This window comes from Echiichthys vipera (assembly GCF_963691815.1).
Source record: "Echiichthys vipera genome assembly, chromosome: 16".
Taxonomy (NCBI): domain Eukaryota; kingdom Metazoa; phylum Chordata; class Actinopteri; order Perciformes; family Trachinidae; genus Echiichthys; species Echiichthys vipera.
The window spans coordinates 27754590-27778919 of NC_139841.1; the positions used below are offsets into that span (position 1 = coordinate 27754590).

At 42.3% G+C, this 24330-nt stretch overlaps 2 protein-coding genes across 2 annotated transcripts; one reads left to right on the top strand and one right to left on the bottom strand.

Annotated features, from left to right (window-relative positions):
* The first annotated feature begins 1592 nt into the window (after positions 1 to 1592).
* ckmt2a (creatine kinase, mitochondrial 2a (sarcomeric)) lies at positions 1593 to 12778 on the top strand. Its single transcript, XM_083929793.1, has 10 exons — positions 1593 to 1717; positions 3495 to 3680; positions 3774 to 3972; positions 6032 to 6127; positions 6226 to 6447; positions 8042 to 8127; positions 9428 to 9551; positions 11018 to 11152; positions 11318 to 11443; positions 12425 to 12778. Exons 2-10 carry the CDS (start codon positions 3535 to 3537, stop codon positions 12539 to 12541), a joined length of 1251 nt encoding a protein of 416 aa, XP_083785919.1. The 5' UTR covers positions 1593 to 1717; positions 3495 to 3534; the 3' UTR covers positions 12542 to 12778.
* A 592-nt stretch (positions 12779 to 13370) lies between these two features.
* On the bottom strand, positions 13371 to 21229 carry LOC310958722 (ubiquitin-conjugating enzyme E2 L3-like). Its single transcript, XM_083929794.1, has 4 exons — positions 21144 to 21229; positions 16349 to 16444; positions 16068 to 16254; positions 13371 to 14538 (listed from the first exon to the last, which is right to left on the bottom strand). Exons 1-4 carry the CDS (start codon positions 21162 to 21164, stop codon positions 14384 to 14386), a joined length of 459 nt encoding a protein of 152 aa, XP_083785920.1. The 5' UTR covers positions 21165 to 21229; the 3' UTR covers positions 13371 to 14383.
* Between the last annotated feature and the right edge of the window lie 3101 nt (positions 21230 to 24330).

Genomic DNA, 24330 nt, shown 5'->3' on the forward strand with positions numbered 1-24330 from the left:
CACAAAAATGTTCAAATAAATTACAGAAATGCACCGAAAATACAAAAAAATTTTCAAATAAGTTAAAGAAACGCACCGAAAATACACAAAAATGTTCAAATAAATTACAGAAATGCACCGAAAATACAAAAAAATGTTCAAATAAGTTAAAGAAACGCACCGAAAATACACAAAAATGTTCAAATAAATGACAAACGCAGCTTAAATACAATTTTCTTTTTTAAACACCAAGTTCAGAAACGCTAAACAAACACAAAACGACACATCTGATGAATAGAAACGCACCGGAAAAACTTTTTTTTTTTTAAAAATGCAGAAATGTGCTGGGATACCAAAATGTGCTGTAAGTAAAGAGTACAACCCAACACAGACACATGCCACAAACACAACAAAAACACAAACGCTGCGAGTTACACACAAGAAAATGGAACGAAAAGTTACAAAAGAAGCTTTAAAGGGCACATTACACCTGTCAGTCCTGCATCTGGGCACATAACACCTGTCAGTCCTGCATCTGGGCACATTACACCTGTCAGTCCTGCATCTGGGCACATAACACCTGTCAGTCCTGCATCTGGGCACATAACACCTGTCAGTCCTGCATCTGGGCACATAACACTTGGCAGTCCTGCATCTGGGCACATTACGCCTGTCAGTCCTGCATCTGGGCACATAACACCTGTCAGTCCTGCATCTGGGCACATAACACCTGTCAGTCCTGCATCTGGGCACATAACACTTGGCAGTCCTGCATCTGGGCACATTACACCTGTCAGTCCTGCATCTGGGCACATTACACCTGTCAGTCCTGCATCTGGGCACATTTAACCTGTCAGTCCTGCATCTGGGCACATTAAACCTGTGTCTTGATGGAAGCAGTTTAAATTCAGGTGCTAAGGGACGGCTCGGGTCATCAGGACCAGTCTCTCTTTGTTCAGGGCCCTGGTTTTGAACAAGATGCTAATGTCCGTGAGTGGAGTACCCATCATTTTACTGCTCACTCTAACGACGCCCTGAAGTCTGCTGCGGTTCTTAGGGTTCATTGACTCGAACCAGCAGATAAAAGCAAACGTCAGGACAGATTCAATAAAACAAGAATGAAACATTTCCACGAGTTAGGAGTCAATGTTTATGTTCCTGAGCTTCTGAAGAAAGTCCACGCGCTGGTTGGCTTTTCTGCACGCTGCATCGACCTGATGCTCAAACTCCACACTAACGTAGAGTGAGTGTGTTCCCTGTGAGGGCGGCTGCAGAGAGAGTTTGTGCTTTGGTGTGCACCCGTTAGCACGTAGCAGCAGGGATGCTAACATCACTACCACAGGAACCTGCGTGTCAGCGAGTGCTCATCAGGGTTTAGTGGAAACCTCTCGTGTGTAACTTTTAAAATGTGCGTTCGTCTTCTGCGTTTGGTCGTTTCTCTGTATTCGCAGCATGTTTCAGGTGTTCTCTCAGGTGTTACTCTCCGTGGAGTGTGTGCAGCTCACAGAAGGGTCAGACCGAGCGAGCAGGAAATATCAAGGTCAAACTGGACGGTGACATCGGACCCGGGGTGGTCGTGGCTAACCGTGCTGGTGGCCCTCCATTGGTTTGTCTCTGGATTGACGATTGGCCCCCGTGTGTTTTAATCCCACACGCGGGGGAGGAGCCCCCTGAGCCGGGGGTGAAAAGCTCCTTCAGGAGAGACCTTCAGAGAGCAGGCAGAGCAGCTTTCCCACAGGTACTGTACCTTCTTCTTTTCTTATTTCTCTTTAGCTTCACGCGTCTCACACTGGTTGTAGACGTCACAGACTGTGCTCCGTCTTCTCCGCATGCTTTTGTTACATTTGAGGTTAAATGTGAGGACTTCACCCGTCGAGTGCATGTAAAATTAAACTGTTTCCAATGGGAAAGATGGATAAAAGTTGGACTTTGCATGAATATTATTCTATTTCAAATGTTTTATTGCAAATGCATGAATGTGACATTGACTCTGCTGTGTCCTCTGGAGAGGACGGAGCCGCTCCGACGTCCTGGACGCGCTCCCTCCGAGGTAAAAGGTCACGGTGGGGAGGCTGATCCCAGGTCTGTAGTGGTTCTGGTGTAATCCTGACCGTAAGACCATATGATCCGCAGTGTCGGTTGGCAGCGGGGGCTTTACACGACGAGAGCACCCTTTGAGAAATCTGCCTCGCCTCCGTGCAGGTCGTACCCGTCCTCGTCCCCGTTTCCGTCCCCTGTCCTGCTGACGTGGGTGGGGAGGTGGGGGGCTTCACGAGGGTCCGGTCTTGTGACCAGTTCAGAAGTGAATGTCCCCGTGCTGTGAGCCAGAGCAGGCTTGGTTCTTGGCACTGGATCCTGGCAGCACGACCGGCCCTCAGTGATCTATAAATAACATCCGCGCTGACCCAAAGAGAGTCCAGTGACCTGCACAGAGCGCGGGGGACGGAGTCAGGCCATGGAAAAACCCACTTCTTGTCTTTAGCTCGAGCGTCTCTCCTTGGACCGGATTAGCAGGAGTCCTCAAAGCTCCTCCCTTCATTCACACCGGTGTCGTGGAAACTACGTCGGTGAAGGACAGGATCAAATATCACCTTTTATTAAGAACAGGGAATTAAAGTCTTACATTCACGTTATTCAATTTGTACTTTTTGCAGCTAGAGACGGATTTCTTCCTCAGCTCTCACACTTTTTCCTCCTGTGACTTTAAGACGAGAGGACGTCTCCAGGTGACCGCTCATTACTGAAGCATTAGTGCACGTATGAACCCTGCTGCTCTGTGGGTGGGGGACCGTGCTAATGCTAAGAGGCTAAGAGCATCAGCCGCGACCCCACCTCCTCTAAGCTCGTTACTGTATTAAACACAAAACCCCGGGGTGGGGGCGGCGAAGCAGCAGGCGGGATTCACTTTGTGCACTAACGCAGTTGCATTTAAGGACGTTTAACATTTAGATTTGGTGGAAAAGGTCAAATCTGCTGCAAGACCACATGACTTAAGCACATAGTTGAAATCAACAGCAGCAAAATACACTTTTTAAAGGTTGAATATGTTGAATCTTTATTAAAATATAAAGTAATACACTCACGGGGCGTTTTCAGGGGTACAGAATGAAAGTTTTGCTTTTACATTAAAAAAAATATATATATATTAAGTCTGAATTAATATTTTAAACATTTTTTGACGGGTTGGACGATGACTTCCTGTCCCGTTCTGTTTCCATGGTAGCAGCCAATAGCGTTGGGCGTTGCTGGTTGCCAGAGTTGACTGTTGTTGCTACAGAAACAAGGAATCATGTTGGCCTGAGAGGGGAGTGCACCGGTGTTCCCAGCTCTGTTTTTCCACAGTCAGTGATGAATACCCCAGAAAATAGGCCGATGTAGGTGCAACGGGTGCAAACGAGCTGCTGAACGGCGCCGAGCTCGAGTCCTTTGTCTGTTCTGTTTGTACTTGTGCGTTTAAACCTCACGAACGTGGATGAAACCAGCTGTAAACCTACTTTGTCTGTTATTCCCTTCAGCTCATTCTCTACTGATAAAGAGTAACCAACTATCCCCAAGATGGCGAGCTCTTTCACACGCTTGATCTCCGGCCGCAACACGGCCGTGCTGTTGGCCAGCTTGGGCGCGGGAACGATGGCGACGGGCTTCCTGTTGAGTGAAAACGGCCTTTCTGCCGAGGCGAGGACGAAGCTCTACCCCCCCAGGTAAGAAGGGCCGACGTCGACGCCGCAGATGCAACAGGAAGGGGAAATACCGAAACACGCGACGACACAACTCAAATCTTTCCTCTGCTGCAGCTCGGACTTCCCCGACCTGAGGAAACACAACAACTGCATGGCCGCGGCTCTGACTCCGGCCATTTACGCCAAACTGAGGGACAAGGTCACCCCCAACAACTGGACCCTGGACCAGAGCATCCAGACCGGAGTCGACAACCCCGGACACCCGTTCATCAAGACGGTGGGCTGCGTGGCCGGTGACGAGGAGAGCTACGAGGTAAGAGAGGTCAAAGGTCACAGTGGTGTCTGTGCAGGGGCGTGCGAAAAGGTAAAGAAGGGCACTTTAACACAAGTTTGGCTCCTAGAGGACACTTTAACACACGTTTTGACTCCTAGAGGACACTTTAGCACATGTTTTGGCTCCTAGAGGACACTTTAGCACACGTTTGGCTCCTAGAGGACACTTTGGCACACTTTTTTGCACCTAGAGTACACTTTAGCACACGTTCTGGCTCCTAGAGGACACTTTAGCACACGTTTGGCTCCTAGAGTACACTTTAGCACACGTTCTGGCTCCTAGAGGACACTTTAGCACACGTTTGGCTCCTAGAGTACACTTTAGCACACGTTCTGGCTCCTAGAGGACACTTTAGCACACGTTTTGGCTCTTAGAGGACACTTTAGCACACGTTTTGGCTCCTAGAGGACACTTTAACACATGTTTTGGCTCCTAGAGGACACTTTAGCACACGTTTTGGCTCCTAGAGGACACTTTAGCACATGTTTTGGCTCCTAGAGGACACTTTAGCACACGTTTTGGATCCTAGAGGACACTTTAGCACACGTTTGGGCTCCTAGAGGGCACTTGAGCACACGTTTAGGCTCCTAAAGGGCACTTTAGCACATGTTTTGGCTCCTAGAGGACACTTTAGCACACGTTTTGGCTCCTAGAGGACACTTTAGCACATGTTTGGCTCCTAGAGGACACTTTAGCACACGTTTATGCTCCTAGAGGACACTTTAGCACACGTTTTAGCTCCTAGAGGACACTTTAGCACATGTTTTGGCTCGTAGAGGACACTTTAACACAAGTTTTGGCTCCTAGGGGACACTTTAGCACACATTTTGGCTCCAAAAGAGCACTTTAACACATGTCTTGGCTTCTAGAGGACACTTTAGAACACGTTTTGGCTCCTAGAGGACACTTTAACACACGTTTTGGCTCCTAGAGGACACTTTAGCACATGTTTTGGCTCCTAGAGGACACTTTAGCACACGTTTTGGATCCTAGAGGACACTTTAGCACACGTTTGGGCTCCTAGAGGGCACTTGAGCACACGTTTAGGCTCCTAAAGGGCACTTTAGCACATGTTTTGGCTCCTAGAGGACACTTTAGCACACGTTTTGGCTCCTAGAGGACACTTTAGCACATGTTTGGCTCCTAGAGGACACTTTAGCACACGTTTATGCTCCTAGAGGACACTTTAGCACACGTTTTAGCTCCTAGAGGACACTTTAGCACATGTTTTGGCTCGTAGAGGACACTTTAACACAAGTTTTGGCTCCTAGGGGACACTTTAGCACACATTTTGGCTCCAAAAGAGCACTTTAACACATGTCTTGGCTCCTAGAGGACACTTTAGCACACTTTTAGGCTCCTAGAGGACACTTAAGCACACGTTTTGGCTCCTAGAGGGCACTTTAGCTCATGTTTTGGCTCAGAGAGGACACTTTAGCACATGTTTTAGCTCCTAGAGGACACTTTAGCACACGTTTTGGCTCCTAGAGGGCACTTTAGCACACGTTTTGGCTCCTAGAGGACACTTTGGCACATGTTTTGGCTCCTAGAGGACACTTTAGCACACGTTTTGGCTCCTAGAGGGCACTTTAGCACATGTTTTGGCTCCTAGAGGGCACTTTAGCTCATGTTTTGGCTCCTAGAGGACACTTTAGCTCACGTTTTGGCTCCTAGAGGACACATTAGCACACGTTTGGCTCCTAAGAGGACACTTTAGCACGTTTGGCGCCTAAAGGACACTTTAGCACACATTTTGGCTCTTAGAGGGCACTTTAACACACGTTGTGGCTCCTAGAGGACACTTTAGCACACATTTAGGCTCCTAGAGGGCACTTTAACACACGTTTATGCTCCTAGAGGACAGTTAAGCATATGTCTTGGCTCCTAGAGGACACTTTAGCACGTGTAAGCACAACCACCTGGCTTGGCGTAGAGGTTCAAAGTAAATGTTTGATCTTAAAAACATCTTTTTGCTTCTTTGTTTATTGCTTTTAAACACTTGTGAAACCAAGCCTTTCTTCTGGAACGTTCTCTCCAGGTGTTTGCTGAACTCTTCGACCCCGTCATCAAAGACCGCCACAACGGCTACGACCCCAAAACCATGACACACCCCACCGACCTGGACGCCTCCAAGGTGTTTAACCCACAACCACCACCTGCATGATGGCTCCACCCACCTGCTGCTCCGTCACGTATTAAACCACTTTCTTTCTCTCTGCCCTCGACCTCAAGATCACCCACGGCATGTTTGACGAGAACTACGTCCTGTCCTCTCGCGTCCGCACCGGTCGCAGTATCCGCGGGCTGAGCCTGCCCCCGGCCTGTTCCAGGGCGGAGCGACGTGAGGTGGAGCGGGTGGTGGTGACGGCCCTGGCCGGTCTGAAGGGAGACCTGGCGGGACGCTACTACAGCCTGGAAGGGATGACGGACAAGGAGCAGCAGCAGCTCATTGACGTGAGTCCGTTTTTCTGTGATCTTTGATGCGAACGAGCGACTGACTCTCATATTTGGGCAGTTTGAACTATTCCTCTGATGTTTTTAAGAACATATTACGCTTTATAAACCCAATAATTTCAGTCTTTTACGTTAGTTTGACCTTGAACAATTTCCCCCCTGGGATTATTTAAGTGTTTCTGATTCTGAACATTTGAATTTATCTAGTTTTATATTTAGTTTTTACTCTTTTAGAGCCCTAATGTTGGGAACCACTGCTACTGGGTCAAATTTAAATTAAAATATGACATTCTGTACGATAAGTAAGGATTTAGTGCAAATAAGAATCCATATTTGAACCGATTTAGGAGATTTTCACCTGTAATAATATTCAGTGGACAGCCGATAACACCATGAATGTGTCTTCTGCACGTGTTCCTCCTGTTTACATGTATCCAAACTGTGTCTTACTGTTTATATCATGTATTATTTTACACATATCTACATTACTTTACTGGTTTTTACACTTCTCCCGATGCTAAATTAGTTTAACCTCCAACAGTTTGAGTGTTTGACCCACACTGATACACATGATACAAACGTCTCTCTTCATCACAGTCCTCGGACTTTATCCTGGTTTTTATTTCACTGTTTTTTGGACACAGTTAAAAGAGCTGACACGTTAATGACTGTTTGTTTTTTTACATTAAACCATGGTTACGTATCTCCAGACTTACAGATGTCGTAGTTTGAGAAGAAAACTCGTAGTTTAAGAATAATAGTCGTAGCATTTCGAGACTAAAAGTCGTAGTTTGATAATAAGTCGGATTTTATGAATAAAAATCGTATTTGGAGATTAAAGTTGTAGCGTTTTAAGACTAAAAGTCGTAGTTTAATAATAAAAGTCGTAGCATTTCGAGAATAAAAATCGTATTTGGAGATTAAAGTTGTAGCGTTTTAAGACTAAAAGTCGTAGTTTAATAATAAAAGTCGTAGCATTTCGAGAATAAAAATCGTATTTGGAGATTAAAGTCGTAGCGTTTTAAGACTAAAAGTCGTAGTTTAATAATAAAAGTCGTAGCATTTCGAGAATAAAAGTCGTATTTTGGGAACAAAAGTCGTGTGACACATGAAACCTGGTGTTGTCCCTTTTATTTCATAGATAATAACATTAAATATTTATTGATATATTGATCCCAAACTGGAAACGTCCTGTAACTACATGAGCAAAAGTCACAACAGGACCATTAGTACACTCATATTTTATTAACCTGTAGATGAGCGGTGCTCGGTCCCATGGGTGGTGTGTGTGCGTGTCCTTTAATTGACCTTCCTGTTCTGATTATCTCACGCTGCGCCACATAAGGATCACTTCCTGTTTGACAAGCCCGTGTCTCCGTTGCTCACCTCGGCCTTCATGGCTCGAGACTGGCCCGACTCCAGGGGCATCTGGTAAGAAACCCCGACCCCCGTAACGGGAGGGGATGAACCCCCCCCCCCCTCCCTCCCTTTAACCTTTGCTCTCTCCTCCCCGAGTGCTAGAAGTCATCCTCTCTAACGCCCTCGGCTTCTGTCCCCCCACCTGCCTTTACCCCCCCCCCCTCCACACCTTCAGGACCACTTCCTGTTTGACAAACCCGTCTCTCCGTTGTTGACGTGCGCCTTTATGGCCAGAGACTGGCCCGACGCCAGGGGCATCTGGTGGGTCCAGCTCTGCTGCACGTCTGCTGTGCCCCTGCTCAGACTGGTGCATGTCCCTGATTCACTCCGGCTGCTTTTTCTGGTGTTTTTAACTTGATGCTGCTTTTTACACGATGAGCTTCACTGTGATGGGAAGGGACACGGAGAGGAAGTCAGAATATTTAGAGAAAAAATTATAATTAGAGAAAAAAATATATTATCTAGAGAAAAAAGTAATAAGAGAAAACTTTTGACACAAAAATCGTAATAAATTTAAGAAAAAAGTTGTAATAATAAGAGAAAAAAATATATTTAGAGAAAAAAAACGTTTTGATAAAAAAAAAGTTGTAATATTAAAAATAATAATAATAATTTTGATGACGAAAATCGTTATATTTAGAGAAAATATGTTTTAATGAAAAAAGTTTTAATAATTTGAGAAAAAAAGTAATAAGAGAAAACAATAATATTTTGACAAAAGTCTAAATAAATTTATAAAAAAGTTGTAATATTTTGCAAAAACAAAATTGTAATATTTAGAGAAAGAAATTGTAATATTATAAACTACTATTTTGATGAAAAAAGTCAATATTTTAAGAAAAAAAGTTGTAATATTTTGCAATTTTTTTTAATATTTAGAGACAAAAAATATAATTTTGATGGCAAATTTGTATTATTTAGAGAGAAAATTAAATTTCAATTAAAAGAGTTATAAAAATATATACTGTATTTTGATGAAAAAATTGTCATATTTTTGAATAAGAGTCTTAATATTTAGAGAAAATATATTTTGATGGAAAAAGTTATAACATTTAGAGAAAACAAGTATAACAAATATTTTGCCATTTTTTTAATATTTAGAGAAAAAGTTGTAATAATAAAATATAATAATTTAGAGGAAAAAAGTTGTAATTTTTTTTTAATTTGTAATATTAAGAAAAAATATATATTTAGAGGAAAAAAAGTTGTAATATTCAAGAAAAAAGTTGTAATATTTAGAGAAAAAATTATATTTAGTGTAAAAAAGTTGTAATATTTGGAGGAAAAGAGTCTTAATATTTTGAGCCCACTGACACAAACTTACCTAAGTTTTTAAACGCAGGACTTTTCCTTGGAGCTGAACTCGTTTCCTTGAGTCCAGGATGTGAACTCTTGTTCCTCCTCTGAGCAGATTCAATAACCTCTCTACAGAAGCAGTCGCTGCTCCGACTGAGACGCATGTTGGTGTAAAAACGTGTTTGGTGTGTGGTGATTAAAGCAGCATGAACATAAAGGAGCGTTAATCTACGAGCTCTTTGTTCATTCAGTGGTTTCTCTTCAGGCACAACAACGAGAAGACCTTCCTGATCTGGGTCAACGAGGAGGACCACACCCGGGTCATCTCCATGGAGAAGGGCGGCAACATGAAGAGGGTGTTTGAGCGCTTCTGCAGAGGACTCAAGCAGGTGATGGCTTCAGTGTCCGCGGAGATAACCCTAACAGCTGCTGGATGCATGGGCTTCACTTCCTGTCCACAGACAGAACCCTAACCCTAACAGCTGCTGGATGCATGGGCTTCACGTCCTGTCCACAGAAAGAACCCTAACCCTTACAGCTGCCGGATGCATGGGCTTCACTTCCTGTCCGCAGAAATAACCCTAACCCTGACAGCTGCTGGATGCATGGGCTTCACTTCCTGTCTGCAGAAATAACCCTAACCCTGACAGCTGCTGGATGCATGGGCTTCACTTCCTGTCCGCGGAGATATCCCTAACCCTAACCCTAACAGCTGCTGGATGCATGGGCTTCACTTCCTGTCCGCAGAAATAACCCTTACAGCTGCTGGATGCATGGGCTTCACTTCCTGTCCGCAGAAATAACCCTTACAGCTGCTGGATGCATGGGCTTCACTTCCTGTCCGCAGAAATAACCCTAACCCTTACAGCTGCTGGATGCATGGGCTTCACTTCCTGTCCGCAGAAATAACCCTAACTCTTACAGCTGCTGGATGCATGGGCTTCACTTCCTGTCCGCAGAAATAACCCCAACCCTAACAGCTGCTGGATGCATGGGCTTCACTTCCTGTCCGCAGAAATAACCCCAACCCTAACAGCTGCTGGATGCATGGGCTTCACTTCCTGTCCGCAGAAATAACCCTAACAGCTGCTGGATGCATGGGCTTCACTTCCTGTCCGCAGAAATAACCCTTACAGCTGCTGGATGCATGGGCTTCACTTCCTGTCCGCAGAAATAACCCTAACCCTTACAGCTGCTGGATGCATGGGCTTCACTTCCTGTCCGCAGAAATAACCCTAACTCTTACAGCTGCTGGATGCATGGGCTTCACTTCCTGTCCGCAGAAATAACCCCAACCCTAACAGCTGCTGGATGCATGGGCTTCACTTCCTGTCCGCAGAAATAACCCCAACCCTAACAGCTGCTGGATGCATGGGCTTCACTTCCTGTCCGCAGAAATAACCCTAACAGCTGCTGGATGCATGGGCTTCACTTCCTGTCCGCAGAAATAACCCCAACCCTAACAGCTGCTGGATGCATGGGCTTCACTTCCTGTCCGCTGAAATAACCCTAACAGCTGCTGGATGCATGGGCTTCACTTCCTGTCCGCAGAAATAACCCTAACTCTTACAGCTGCTGGATGCATGGGCTTCACTTCCTGTCCGCAGAAATAACCCTAACCCTGACAGCTGCTGGATGCATGGGCTTCACTTCCTGTCCGCAGAAATAACCCTTACCCTGACTTTCCCGTCTTCCTTTCCTCTTGCACCGTCATCAGCTCAACACCTTAACGTGTCCGATCCTTTATTACTCTACATCTTTCACCTACGTAGTGAAAGGGCGGCTCATGTTAAAACGTTTAAAGCTTCAGTTTGAACTCAAACTGAGTCTTTAAAGATCTCGTGCTGTGCCGCAGGTGGAGCACCTGATCCAGGAGAGAGGCTGGGAGTTCATGTGGAACGAGCGCCTGGGCTACGTCCTCACCTGTCCCTCCAACCTGGGCACGGGCCTCAGGGCGGGCGTGCACGTGCGCCTGCCAAAGCTCAGCACGGTAACACACACACACACGCACACACACACACACACACACACACACACACACACACACACGCACACGCACACGCACACGCACACACACACACATTCAGACGGACACACGCTCACACATCTTACTGCATGTTACAAAGAGCTCCGTTTGATCGAACTCCCTCTGCAGGACCCGCGCTTCTCCAAAATCCTGGACCACCTGCGGCTGCAGAAGAGAGGCACAGGTGGCGTGGACACAGCTGCTACCGGGGACACCTTCGACATCTCCAACAACGACCGTCTGGGCAAATCTGAGGTGAGGCTTGCTGTGGGAATTTTGGAGATATGTAATTTCGTCAGGTCAGACGCAGCTCAGTGTCTCCTCTGTTTAACCTGATCATGTGACGAGTCCAGGGGCGGGCAGTCCCGGTCCTGGAGCCACTGTCCTGCGTGTTTTAGGTTCCTCTCTGCTCTCACACACCTGAGTCTGATGCTCTGCTCGTTATCAAGCAGCTGAAGCTCGTCACAGTGTGATTGTTGTTGGACTTGATGAGCGTTGGTTGGGATTTAATCCCAATACGTAATGTGAATTAAAACACGGCTTATAGTTTAATGAAAAAACGCATTAATATCATTTTCAGTGTACTGTCTGTGCAGTGTGTTTTGATTTACAGTGATGTTTTATTTTCTTTTTGTTATAATAAAGCTTTATTATAATCATGTGTTGCATGTGTCGGACCCCGGGAAGAATGGCGGCAGCAGACTGGACTAAACTACATGATGTTCAGGCTGTTCTCATGCGTTTTTCGTACATACAACAACGAAAGTAACGCACGGTCATTTGTGTGTATTCCACGTATCGAAAGCACGAGACGTAGGATAAGACAGCGAAAGGACGTAGCACTTTTACGCGGGCGGGTGGGGTTTGTACCCTCGGCTGCATCCGTCCAGAGTTCGACGGTCTCAACCAAACCACGACGTTTTTTTCAATCCTAACCGAGTGTCACTGTTGTTGTGTTGGCTAAAATCGGCCACGTAACGGTATTTCCGGTGCTTTGTTGTCACGGACCACTTCTTGTCCTTCGTCTTCTAGTCCCCAACTTCACGGCCCATCGCCGTCTTTTGTCCGACCTTCGTTCACCGTTTAGTGAGATATCACACGAGTTTGTGTGCAGAACTTTCCGTACGATATCCTGCAAACCTGTTCACGAGAATACGTTGCAATGTTACGTAGAGTAACTCATCTTCATTAACGTTTACTCGGCAGAAATGAACTCTGGCGTGTGTGTTTCCGTAGGTGGAGCTGGTGCAGATGCTGGTCGACGGAGTCAACTACCTGATTGAGTGTGAGAAGAAGCTGGAGAAGGGCCAGGACATCAAAGTCCCGGCTCCCATCGCTCAGTTCAGGAAGTAGAAGCTGGACTCATCGTGACGTCAGTGTTAGGGCGGAGGAGAGCGGCGCTCTGCTCGGAGCTCCGTCACACACACACACACACACCTCAGAAGGACGTGTGTGTGTGTGTTACAGAGAAAGACAAAAACTTTTAGGGTAACCTAATCTTAGACGTGAGCTGCAGTTAGGGGGGATTCTACCTCAGCTTTAAGGTCCTCGCTGTCACCCTGACTCTAATAAAACCAACAGCGTTCAACACTTTGGCTGTGCCGTGTTTTCCTTGACTCGTCTACGGAGGCCCTCAACGCGCTGCTGCGTAAAATACTCTCACTGTGTCGGATCGTTGCCTCCGCGGAGGAACTTAGGTTTTGTCTCTCTCAGCAAAACTGCAGATTTTCAAGGAAACTTTGTGGAAAAATTACACATTAAAGTTTAATTCCGGCGCAAAATCATCCCATTGTTTTTCCCGCAGCTTGAATAATTCATTAAAACAGTTTTTTTTGTGTAACAACTGTTAACGGAGACGTGGCTAACAGTGATTAGCTCGGGGCAGTACGGTGAAGGCATTCAAAGGTCTTTTTTAACCACTAATGCTGCTGAAAATACAACATTTCCCTGTGGTTTGTTCATTCAGACCGGTTGTGTATCAAAGAGGACACCTTTAGGGTAAAATATAGTAGCGTACGGATGAACGTAGTGCACCATTAGCCCCGAAATAATCAGAATAATGTGACAAAAATCCATTATCACATCTTCCAAAATTCACACTTTGTCACTTTAAAACCTAAATAAAGTCATATTTTTATAATTCAAGAAGAATCGGGGGTAAATAAACACGACACGGTTTAGATTAAGCATCCATCGCAAATCTTTATTCATGAACGAGCTTCTGTCCTCCAGCTGCAGTTGGATGTGTCGCCTCTGTACGTGAGGGCGTGTCAGAGATAAGAGCGTATAGTAACTGGATAATTACATCGTGTTTATTGACGGAGGAGAGAAAAAAACAACAATTAGGAGCTGAAAAAAAACGAGAGTGCGACGCTAGAACCAATCAGTGCTTTGCGGAGCTTCTTCTGAATGTGAAACCTTCTCCTCTGCGGGACTGAACGGCCGTGAACGTGAGGGAGGGGAACGGAAATCAGCTGGATTTAAGATCGTTTATATAAAAAAGAGAAAAGATAGTGAAGTGCATTCAGGACTGAGTCTGACATCCAGTAGTTTATCTGCATTTAAAACGACATCATTCTCACGTTCCTTAAAGGACAACAAAGATAAAAAGGATTTAACGAGCGGATTTTTCCCCCGAACAGCTCAGAGACACAAACATTTGAAGGGACGCGAGTGTGTTTCCGTGTGCATCAATAACAAAACTTCAATTTTCCTCTTCTGCGACAGGTGATCTCACAAAGTACAGTGTATGTTAAGGGCAAAACAAAGACAACAGTTAGCTTTAAACTCTGTAAACATGTCGGCAGGAGCGAGGGATTAATGTGAACGTGAAAAAAACCCACTGAAGGAAGCGGAACAGCACTTTTTAAATTTGTATTATCTCAGATATTGGACTTTCCAGGATGCCACCTCTGACCATTTTCTGTTGTTTTTCTAAAAACAAATCAGTAAGAAAGAAGTCAAAACAACCCAGCGGTGACACCTAGAGGCCGCAGCCTGCCATTCACCAAAAAGTCTCTTTTGTTTTTGGCAAAGTGAGACAGAAACACGAGCCTCTATGAAGGAGCGAGTGCGAAAAACAAGCAGGTATGCGAGAACGGGGCATCTCTGTAGTTTGGGGGGTAAGAGCAGAGAGTCGAGGCGCGCCCTTCGAACAGGAAATAGAAAGGAGGCCCACGGCGGCGGCGGGTGTCGTCAGTCGACGGGCCGCTTTTCACTGTATTTCCTCGTGAACTCCTCGGCGTTCTTCATGAATTTGGCGTGGTCTTTGCTGTACTCCTCGGCCAGGTCGGCCCTCAGCGGGTGCTCCGGCTGGGGGCTGTTCACCAGACTAATGAGGTTGTGGATCACTGGAGGGGAGAGAGGGAACAGTTTAGGCTTTGACGTTCAGCTGAGAGGAAACCTTTCCTGCATTTCATCGCCCCTTAAAAAAAATGATCCTGTCTTTAGGAGGAGCTGCATCGAGCATGTTAACCCGTCACAGTTGATCTGTTGCTCTTGTTTTCTTTAGGACGTGTTTCCGGCCGGACACTTTCAAAAAACTTTAATTATATTCATCAGACTAATTCTTCCCTTTCTGGCGTTTTACAGTTTTTCTTTATTAATCTTTAAAAGCTCCTAACAAGAGTGTGGCACTAAAATGTGAAAGAAATCCACCAGGTGTTGAAACTCATCAATGTTCAACTCCGTCGCTCCGTTTCACTTGCGCTGCTCATGCTGTGTTCAAGTGCCAAGGGAAGTCTGAAGTTTCGGACCTCCAACTAGGCAAAGAAGATCCTCGATCTCTAGTAGGAGGTTCCACTTTGACAGGCACTCCAGTACCCTTTGCCTAGGTGGAGCTCCGAAACTTCCCATAGCACTCGAACGCAGCATTTCTCTCTCACTGCGCGTGTCAGGGGAGGAGGGAGGGTCAGAGGTCAGGCAGGACTTTGGAGGGCAGCGCTGTGAGACATGCAAGAGAGGTAAGAGTTGCTTTAACTCCTTTATTTTGTATTTATTGTGTTCTAACCCGGCCTGTGTGATTAAGGAGCTTTTACTGAATACTTCTGCGTTTTAATTAAAGTCTCCTCTCCTTTTCAACCTTCTTAAGTTTAAACAATGCTTCATCTTTTATCTCACAGACCCACTGGAACATGAGGAGAGTTTACAGCGAGCGAGTGGGCGTGTTTATGACGTTTATGTCACGGGCTCACAGATACCAGAAGATAACAAACCACTGAGGGAGGGGGAGGCGGCACGACACGAAGAGCGCAATGAAAATGCCTAACTGGAGAGAACCTCGGACGCCGAAGCGTTTATGATCAAATTACAAAGTGGCAAAGTGACCGTAATCCCCGTCATGTCCGGCCTGCTGCTCACTCTACCCAGGTGCCGCCCCTCCTCGCCTCAGGCGCACATTTGCGACACACACAAGGTTTCCTGTTGTGTGTTGTGTGTCTCTCCTGGTGAATCGGGGCCCCGTCTGTGTGACGTCCCGTTGTGTTCTTTAACCCTCTAACGTAGCGCAACGTGTGCGTTTCCTGTCAGATCGCTTATGATCGGACATTTCCGACTGCACCAAAGATACAGAGCGACAAACAGCTGCTTCACAAACTCCCAGGGAGTTTTTTATCTCCGGGGGCCGGATGTTTACGGTTGACTGTAAGGGACTCTCGCACCGGCGCCACATGATTGGGCACCGGCGCCACATGATTGGGCACCGCGGTGTGACGCCGGGGCTCATTTCTCCAAAAGTTAATTGCGTTTTTTTCACCGGATCTCGTGAAGATTGCTTATTTGAGCACATCTGTGGTAAAGGATCAGTTGAGAAACTGGTACGGGTGTTTGAGGAGTAGGTGGATCTCGAGGCGTTTGAGTGCGGACGGGCCTCGAGCCTCACCTTGATCAGTTTTGGTGGCTGGTTTCCAGTTCTCCACACTGATGATGGGCAGGCACACCTGGCCCTTCTCGTCGATGTTGGGGTGGTAGATCTTCGTCTTGAAAGTGATCTTCGGGGGCTTGAAGGGGTACTCTGCGGGGAAGATGACCTCGATCCGAAATGCTCCTTTGTCGTATGGAGGAGAATCCTTGGAGAGATAAAAAAAAACGTTAATAAAAGCTTCAATGACGGGACAATTGAAGTTACAACACTATAATATCATATTTGGAGTCAGTACTTACAGGAACAAGAAGCCCTTGCCAGTTCAAAATATTTGAGTCATCCACTTGAATGTTGCGGAAATGCTTCGCTCCCCGTCCGCGAATTTCCTCAAGCTCCTGAAACAGAACGACAGGTTTAAAATGGGACACATGAGCCTGAGACTGAGGAGACAAAAGGACGCACAGTTCGCCTCCTCTCCTCTCCAAAGACGTAGTTTAGATCCAAATGATCGACTCTGAACACGACGTAACAAAGAAATATGACGACGGGTTTGATTCATTTCAAAAATAACAGGATTGTTGGTCGGCGTGCGTAGATGAAACACCAGATTCTGTTAAAATAAAGTTTATTTCTATGAAAATTATCCTCAAATCCTAACCTTGAAAACAAAAACCAAAACACGAGTTAAAATGAAGAGCGCCTGCGGTGACGTCATCAACTGTCTGTCCGTCTAAAAACGCCAAAGATTTTCAGCTTTCTGGCGTATATAGGTGCACTCACACTGTCCCCCTCCCTCTCCCCCCGAGGCCCATGCCCGTTCGTCATCACATTACTTGAAATGATCCGGGCCGCGGCGTGAATGCGTATTGATTAATACGTCATCACCCCTCGGGAATTTAACTTCGTCAGACTGTTTTTGAGCGTTGCATCCGTCCGAGCAAACACTTCACCTCCACATCAAATCACCGTGAACCATTCGGAGGCTTTTTAAAGGTCCATAGTGGGAATAGGCATCACAAGTCCACCGCTATCAACCGGGCCGGGCCGGGCCGGGCCTGAGCGCTGTACAGTTGTACTCGCACTGGTCAAACAAACTAGACTTTGGCTGTGACTCATGTTTGGGCACGGTACGGATGGACAGTGAGTGCGCCCTAAGACTAAAAGAATATTCTAATGTGACGACTAAACTTTGTCGCAGATGAAAAGATTCAAAAACAGTCGACAAGACGCACAAAAACTCCGAGGTCTACGGAAAGATCTGGAAACAAAGCCACGCATCGCCATGACGTCATCAATGCGTGTGACGTGTTACGGCGTGATGACGTATAGGCAGCAAGAAGCATTCTCCGAGGCCCAGGTAGTGTGAGTACAAACGGGCCTGGAGGGGGGGACAAGGACCCTAAAGCACGGGGCACGGGACGGAGGAACAGTGGGAGGGCGCCCTAAGAACAATATTTTTGTATACAAATGACATTAAAGCTGTAAAGCTCTTTAAAGTTTAGTTCCCATTGTCTAAACTGAGATGGGAGAGATCTGTGTGTCTTTATGTGGAACAGGAAATACAGAGATGGGATCAAAGTCCATAGTTTTTAAGATAAAACTTTGATTCACAACGTACCCGGCACTATAAATATAAATAAAGAGATAGAGAGGAACAAACCGCACCTTTACCTGCTGCAGCATTAAAGTAGTGCACACATGAAAGCATCAATAATCAGAATTAAATAACATATCGTGATCCTTTAAATGGGGGATTCTGCATAATGAGCACATGTGTTTTTGTGGTAAATACTTTCACTTAAGTAAGCTTTTGAATGCAGGTGGAGTTTTTCTGTATTTACTTTATTAAACGATCCGTTTGCTCCGTCCTTCTTTGATAGATTTTTTTTTTAAAGCAGGTAATGAAGCTGCGTTCTGCCCGTCAGCAGACGCGTCACCGTCATTAACCTGACGTGTAAAACTGGATTGTCAGGGGAATTCAAAGAGCACATTGATAACAAGGCCGGCTGCTCACATTTAACACAGGGGAATTCCTCTCGCACACACACACACACACACACACAGGCTCGGTTGTATCAGACACACACACAAACACACACAGGCTCGGTTTTATAAGACACACACACACATACACACAGGCTCGGTTGTATCAGACACACGCCAGGATCAAACCCAAAAGCGCTGCTGTGCGGATGTGCGTACCCTACAGGGGGATTGTTGGGTCTTCACCTGCTCTGTAAAGTGTCCTGAGGTCACTGTTGTTATGATTTGGCACTTTAAATAAAATGAAACTGAAAGAATTGAATTTAATTGAATTGCTGTGTCACAATGAAAGTGTAAGTAAGTGTGAAACGGAGCAGACAGCTCAACACGCTCCCGTTAAACACGTTTATTTTCTCTTTATTATTTACAATCGTTTTTATTTAAATTATTATATTTTATTTTTATTATTATTAATTCTCAATAAGATTATTATACCCGAGTTGTTAAATTCCTCCGCTATTTTAAAACAGATTTAAAAATTATTCTCGTCATTATTGACTCTTTTTGTTTCTTATTCTCTCAATAATATTATCATTAATTTTCTGTTTTTCCTCATTTACATTATTATTTACAAGAATATTGTTTATTTTTCTAATTATGTTTTTATTTCAATTATTATTAAATCTCAATAATAGCATTATTTATTTTCCCTTTTTCCTCCCAATTATTACATTATTATTTACAATATTTTTTTTCTTATTATAATTTTATTTCAATTATTATTATTTATTATCAATAACTATTTATTTTCTCTTTTTCCTTTCAATCATTACATCCTTATTTTCTAATTATGTTTTTAAATTATTATTTATTCTCAATAAGAATATTATAATAATTGAGTAGTTAAATTCTTTCAGTATTTATATAAAAAACAGATTAGATTTGAACATTAATAACGGTTGTTTTGTCTCTTATTCTCTCAATAATAATTACTTATATTTATTTAAATTATTAATATTATTTATTCTCAATAACGACATTAATAACGGTTGTTTTGTCTCTTATTCTCTCAGTAATAACATTATTATTATTTATTTAAATTATTAATATTATTTATTCTCAATAACGACATTAATAACTGTTGTTTTGTCTCTTATTCTCTCAGTAATAACATTATTATTATTTATTTAAATTATTAATATTATTTATTCTCAATAACGACATTAATAACGGTTGTTTTGTCTCTTATTCTCTCAGTAATAACATTATAATTATTTATTTAAATTATTAATATTATTTAATCTCAATAACGACATTAATAACTGTTGTTTTGTCTTTTATTCTCTCAGTAATAATAATAATAATTCTTATTATAATTCATTTAAATTATTAATATTATTTATTCTGAATAACGACATTAATAACGGTTGTTTTGTCTCTTATTCTCTCAGTAATAATAATAATTTATATTTAATTAAATTATTAATATTATTTATTCTCAATAGCCACATTAATAACGGTTGTTTTGTCTCTTATTCTCTCAATAATAATTATTTATATTTATTTAAATTATTAATATTATTTATTCTCAATAACGACATTAATAACGGTTGTTTTGTCTCTTATTCTCTCAGTAATAATAACATTATTATTTATTTAAATTATTAATATAATTTATTCTCAATAACGACATTAATAACGGTTGTTTTGTCTCTTATTCTCTCAATAATAATAATAATTATTATTATTTATTTAAATTATTAATATTATTTATTCTCAATAACGACATTAATAACGGTTGTTTTGTCTCTTATTCTCTCAGTAATAATCATTTATATTTAATTAAATTATGAATATTATTTATTCTCAATAACAACATTAATAACAGTTGTTTTGTCTCTTATTCTCTCAGTAATAATAATTATTTATATTTATTTAAATTATTAATATTATTTATTCTCAATAGCGACATTAATAACGGTTGTTTTGTCTCTTATTCTCTCAGTAATAGCATTATTATTTATTTAAATTATTAATATTATTTATTCTCAATAACGACATTAATAACGGTTGTTTTGTCTTTTATTCTCTCAATAATAATTACTTATATTTATTTAAATTATTAATATTATTTATTCTCAATAACGACATTAATAACGGTTGTTCTGTCTCTTATTCTCTCAGTAATTATAATAATTTATATGTATTTAAATTATTAATATTATTTATTCTGAATAACGACATTAAGAACGGTTGTTTTGTCTCTTATTCTCTAAGTAATAGCATTATTATTATTTATTTAAATTATTAATATTATTTATTCTAAATAACGACATTAATAACGGTTGTTTTGTCTCTTATTCTCTCAGTAATAACATTATTATTATTTATTTAAATTATTAATATTATTTATTCTCAATAACGACATTAATAACGATAGTTTTGTCTCTTATTCTCTCAGTAATAACATTATTATAATTTATTTAAATTATTAATATTATTTAATCTCAATAACGACACTAATAACGGTTGTTTTGTCTCTTATTTTCTCAGTAATTATAATAATTTATATGTATTTAAATTATTAATATTATTTATTCTGAATAACGACATTAATAACGGTTGTTTTGTCTCTTATTCTCTCAGTAATAATAATAATAATTATTATTTATTTGTATTTTGTTTTCATTGTCAGTTGGGACCGTGGGCTCTGACGTCACGCCCAGCCCGAGCAGGCTCCATGTTGTCTCCGGCGGTGACAGCGCGTTAAAAAGCGCCGCCTCAGCTCCTCTTCCTCCGCCGTTTAAAGCTTTAAAGACCGAAACCGCGGCACAAAAGGACGAGAATCTGAGGTGACGCGTCTGTTTCTACGCCCTGACTCAAACTAACTAAACTAGTTTCCCCTCAGTCACCGTGTGTGTGTGTGTGTGTGTGTGTGTGTGTGTGTCGTCGGTATTCTTTCATTTTCTCGCGCAGATTAACGGTTAAAATGACGCGTTCACGACGTTTTCTTTGGCGGGCGCGGCTGTAGGCGCGAGCACGAAGCCGCATTAAGTCGCTTTAAGCCTCTCAAAGTGTGTTAAATGCCGTAACTGTGGCTGTTTTTGTTACCTTTGCTATTCTTTTATTCATTGTGGAGCCGATGATGTTGTCGTTGTCTTCTTCTTCTCCTTCTTCTTCTTCTTCTTCTTCCTGTTTCCTGCTCGACTCCGCTCGCGTCTTCTTCTTCTTCTGTGGTTCGTGGCGGACCGCAAACCGACGTGTATGGTGCGTACCGCCACCTACTGTACCGAACTGCCTGTGATCATAATCATAATAATAACAACATAATAATAACAACATAATTATATATTATCATAATAATAATAACATAATAACAAACCGAAATACCTGTAATAATAATAATAATAAACCTAATGACCTATGATAATATAACAACATAATAATAAACCGAACTACCTATAATAATAACATACAATATTAATAACAATATAATGATAACATGATAATAACATAATAAACCTAATTACCTTTATTATAATAATAAAAACAAAATAACTAATAATATAATTATAATAATAACAACATAATGATAATAGCATAATAATAACCTAATTACCCATAATAATTATTGTTATTATAATAATTAAAATAAAAACATAATGATAATAACAACATAATAAGAAACTTAATTACCAATAATAATAATAATATTAATAATAATAATTATTATTTTTATTATTATAATTTCAATAATAAACGTAGTTACCAAAAATAACAATAATGGTAATAATAATAAACTTAATTACTACTACTACTAGTAATAATAATTATAATTATTATAATAATAATAAACTCAATTACCAATAATGATATTAATGTTTACTGCACTTTGCACTTTCTTGTGAAGCACTTTGGTGCAGCTCAGCCGTTTGTAAATGTGCTATATAAATAACATTTTACTTGATAATAATAAACTTAACTACCAATAATAATAATAATAATAATACACTTAATTACCAATAATAACAACAACAACAACAATAATAATAATAATACTGGCGTCCTGTCCAGGGTGGACCCCGCCTCACTCCCAATAAGGACCGCGCCAGGGACAAGAGGCTGAAGGTGGATGGATTATTATACTTCTGCAACCTTTGGGATCAAACCTGAGATGCAATAATAAAAAGAGACAAAACACACAATACAGAGGCACTATGATTACAAGTAATATCTACAGTCAATATGAAACATATGAAAAGTGCATAAAATAGAGCATGTGTTCAAGGGAAAGACTGCACTGAAACACTGAACCATCACTGTGTGTGTGTGTGTGTGTGTGTGTGTGTGTGTGTGTGTGTGTGTGTGTGTGTGTGTGTGTGTGTGTGTGTGTGTGTGTGTGTGTGTGTGTGTGTGTGTGTGTGTGTGTGTGTGTGTGTGTGTGTGTGTGTGTGTGTGTGTGTGTGTGTTTACTGAGATGTAGTGGAGTACAAGTACAACGTAGCAAAACATGAAAACACTCGAGTAAAGTACAAGTATGCCTCAAAATGATACTTAAGTACTTGAGTTAATGTACTTAGACGCGTGTCACCACTTATAAATATTGCTCTACATTTATCTGACAGCTATTTTTAAGAATAAGATTTTACAAACAAAACATGTTATGAAAATATAAAATATGTTCTGTGTTAGAGACTTCAGTGTCAAATAGGTAAGCTGCACATGTCATTCTGGAATATGCTTTCATTTGGAGCAGGTGATGTTTTATGCAAAGGCATAAAACTGGTTATACAACAGGTTTCATACAACAGCACAGGGCAGCTCACAGCGCCCCCAGGTGGCGGTGCACTGTTACTACACAGAGTATGGTCAAGGCATCGTTTATTACAGCTTTATGGGACTAATGTGAGGGAAATATTTGATTTAATTAATTTATAAAATACTCTTAAATATCTTCAGTTGAAAGGAAATCAGTAAAACCCGGTTTACCTCCTCTGTGGTTAGTTTAACCAGTGACCATGTGACCCCTCTCCACAATCCCCCAATAAGTGCACTTATTCACAGGTTGAATGGACTTGTACTTATAAAGCGTCTTTCTAGTCTTCTGACTCCTCAAGGTGCTTTCACTGTGTTTGTCACATTCACACTGATGGCAGTGGACATCTACAGACCATCTAATCTGACCATTCACACCACATTTAATTCAATTCAATTTTATTTATAGTGTCAAATCATAACAAAAGTTATCTCAGGACACTTTACAGAGTAGGTAAAGACCACACTCAATGACTTATTTATGATTTACAGAGACCCAACAATTCCCCCGTAGAGTACGGTGGCAACGAAAACCTTCACTATAACAGACAGGAACGTCAGACAGACCCAGCTCTGTGGAGGACGCACATCTGTCTGCACCGGAGAGAGGAAGAAAAGGAGAGAGAGAGAGAGAGAGAAAAGACGGACAGATGGACAGAGAGAGACAAAGACAGACAGAGAGAGACAGAGACAGACCCAGCTCTGTGGAGGACGCACATCTGTCTGCACTGGAGAGAGGAAGAGAAGGAGAGAGAGAGAGAGAAAAGACACACAGATGGACAGAGAGAGACAGACAGAGACACTTCCAGAGATGCAAGCAAAGCCTAACAGTAACTATAATATTTATAGTAATGTGAATATAACGTATATGTCAAGGCAGTTAATACAACAGAATAGTAGAAAAATACACAGCCATGCGCAGCACGAGGAGCAATTCACGGTTCAGGTTGCTGATCCTCTGAGCTTCTCTCCTCTCTGTTTGTATCATTCATGTCTCATCACTGCATGTTACTAATTCACTTCTTCCCCGGAGTTGTTTGTGCTTTGCCGTCTCTCAGATCTCTGCTGATGGTGGTGGTGCCTGCTGCCGTGGTCCTGTGTGTAGGTCTCTGCTGATGGTGGTGGTGCCTGCTGCCGTGGTCCTGTGTGCAAGGTCTCTGCTGATGGTGGTGGTGCCTGCTGCCGTGGTCCTGTGTGCAGGTCTCTGCTGATGGTGGTGGTGCCTGCTGCCGTGGTCCTGTGTGTAGGTCTCTGCTGATGGTGGTGGTGCACGCTGTCATGGTCCTGTGCTATGGTCTCTGCTGATGGTGGTGGTGCCTGCTGCCGTGGTCCTGCATGACGCTTCCTGCTGCTGTTATAATTTATCACCTCAGCTGTGCTTGTTTCTGCTGTTCTGCTGTATTAATAAGTCATATTCACATTACTATAGATGTTATTATAGTTACTGGAAGTGTGTCTGTCTCTGTCTCTCTCTGTCCATCTG

Coding starts and splice junctions, on each gene's coding strand:
- LOC310958722 (XM_083929794.1), bottom strand. CDS start 21,164: ATGAATAAAAGAATAGCAAAG. Junction 16,445..21,143: donor TGAATAAAAGAATAGCAAAG/GTAACAAAAACA, acceptor GTTCTGTTTCAG/GAGCTTGAGGAAATTCGCGG. Junction 14,539..16,067: donor AGCCACCAAAACTGATCAAG/GTGAGGCTCGAG, acceptor TCTCCCCTCCAG/TGATCCACAACCTCATTAGT.
- ckmt2a (XM_083929793.1), top strand. CDS start 3,535: ATGGCGAGCTCTTTCACACGCTTGATCTCCGGCCGCAACACGGCCGTG. Junction 8,128..9,427: donor CCCGACGCCAGGGGCATCTG/GTGGGTCCAGCT, acceptor GTTTCTCTTCAG/GCACAACAACGAGAAGACCT. Junction 11,153..11,317: donor GCCTGCCAAAGCTCAGCACG/GTAACACACACA, acceptor CTCCCTCTGCAG/GACCCGCGCTTCTCCAAAAT.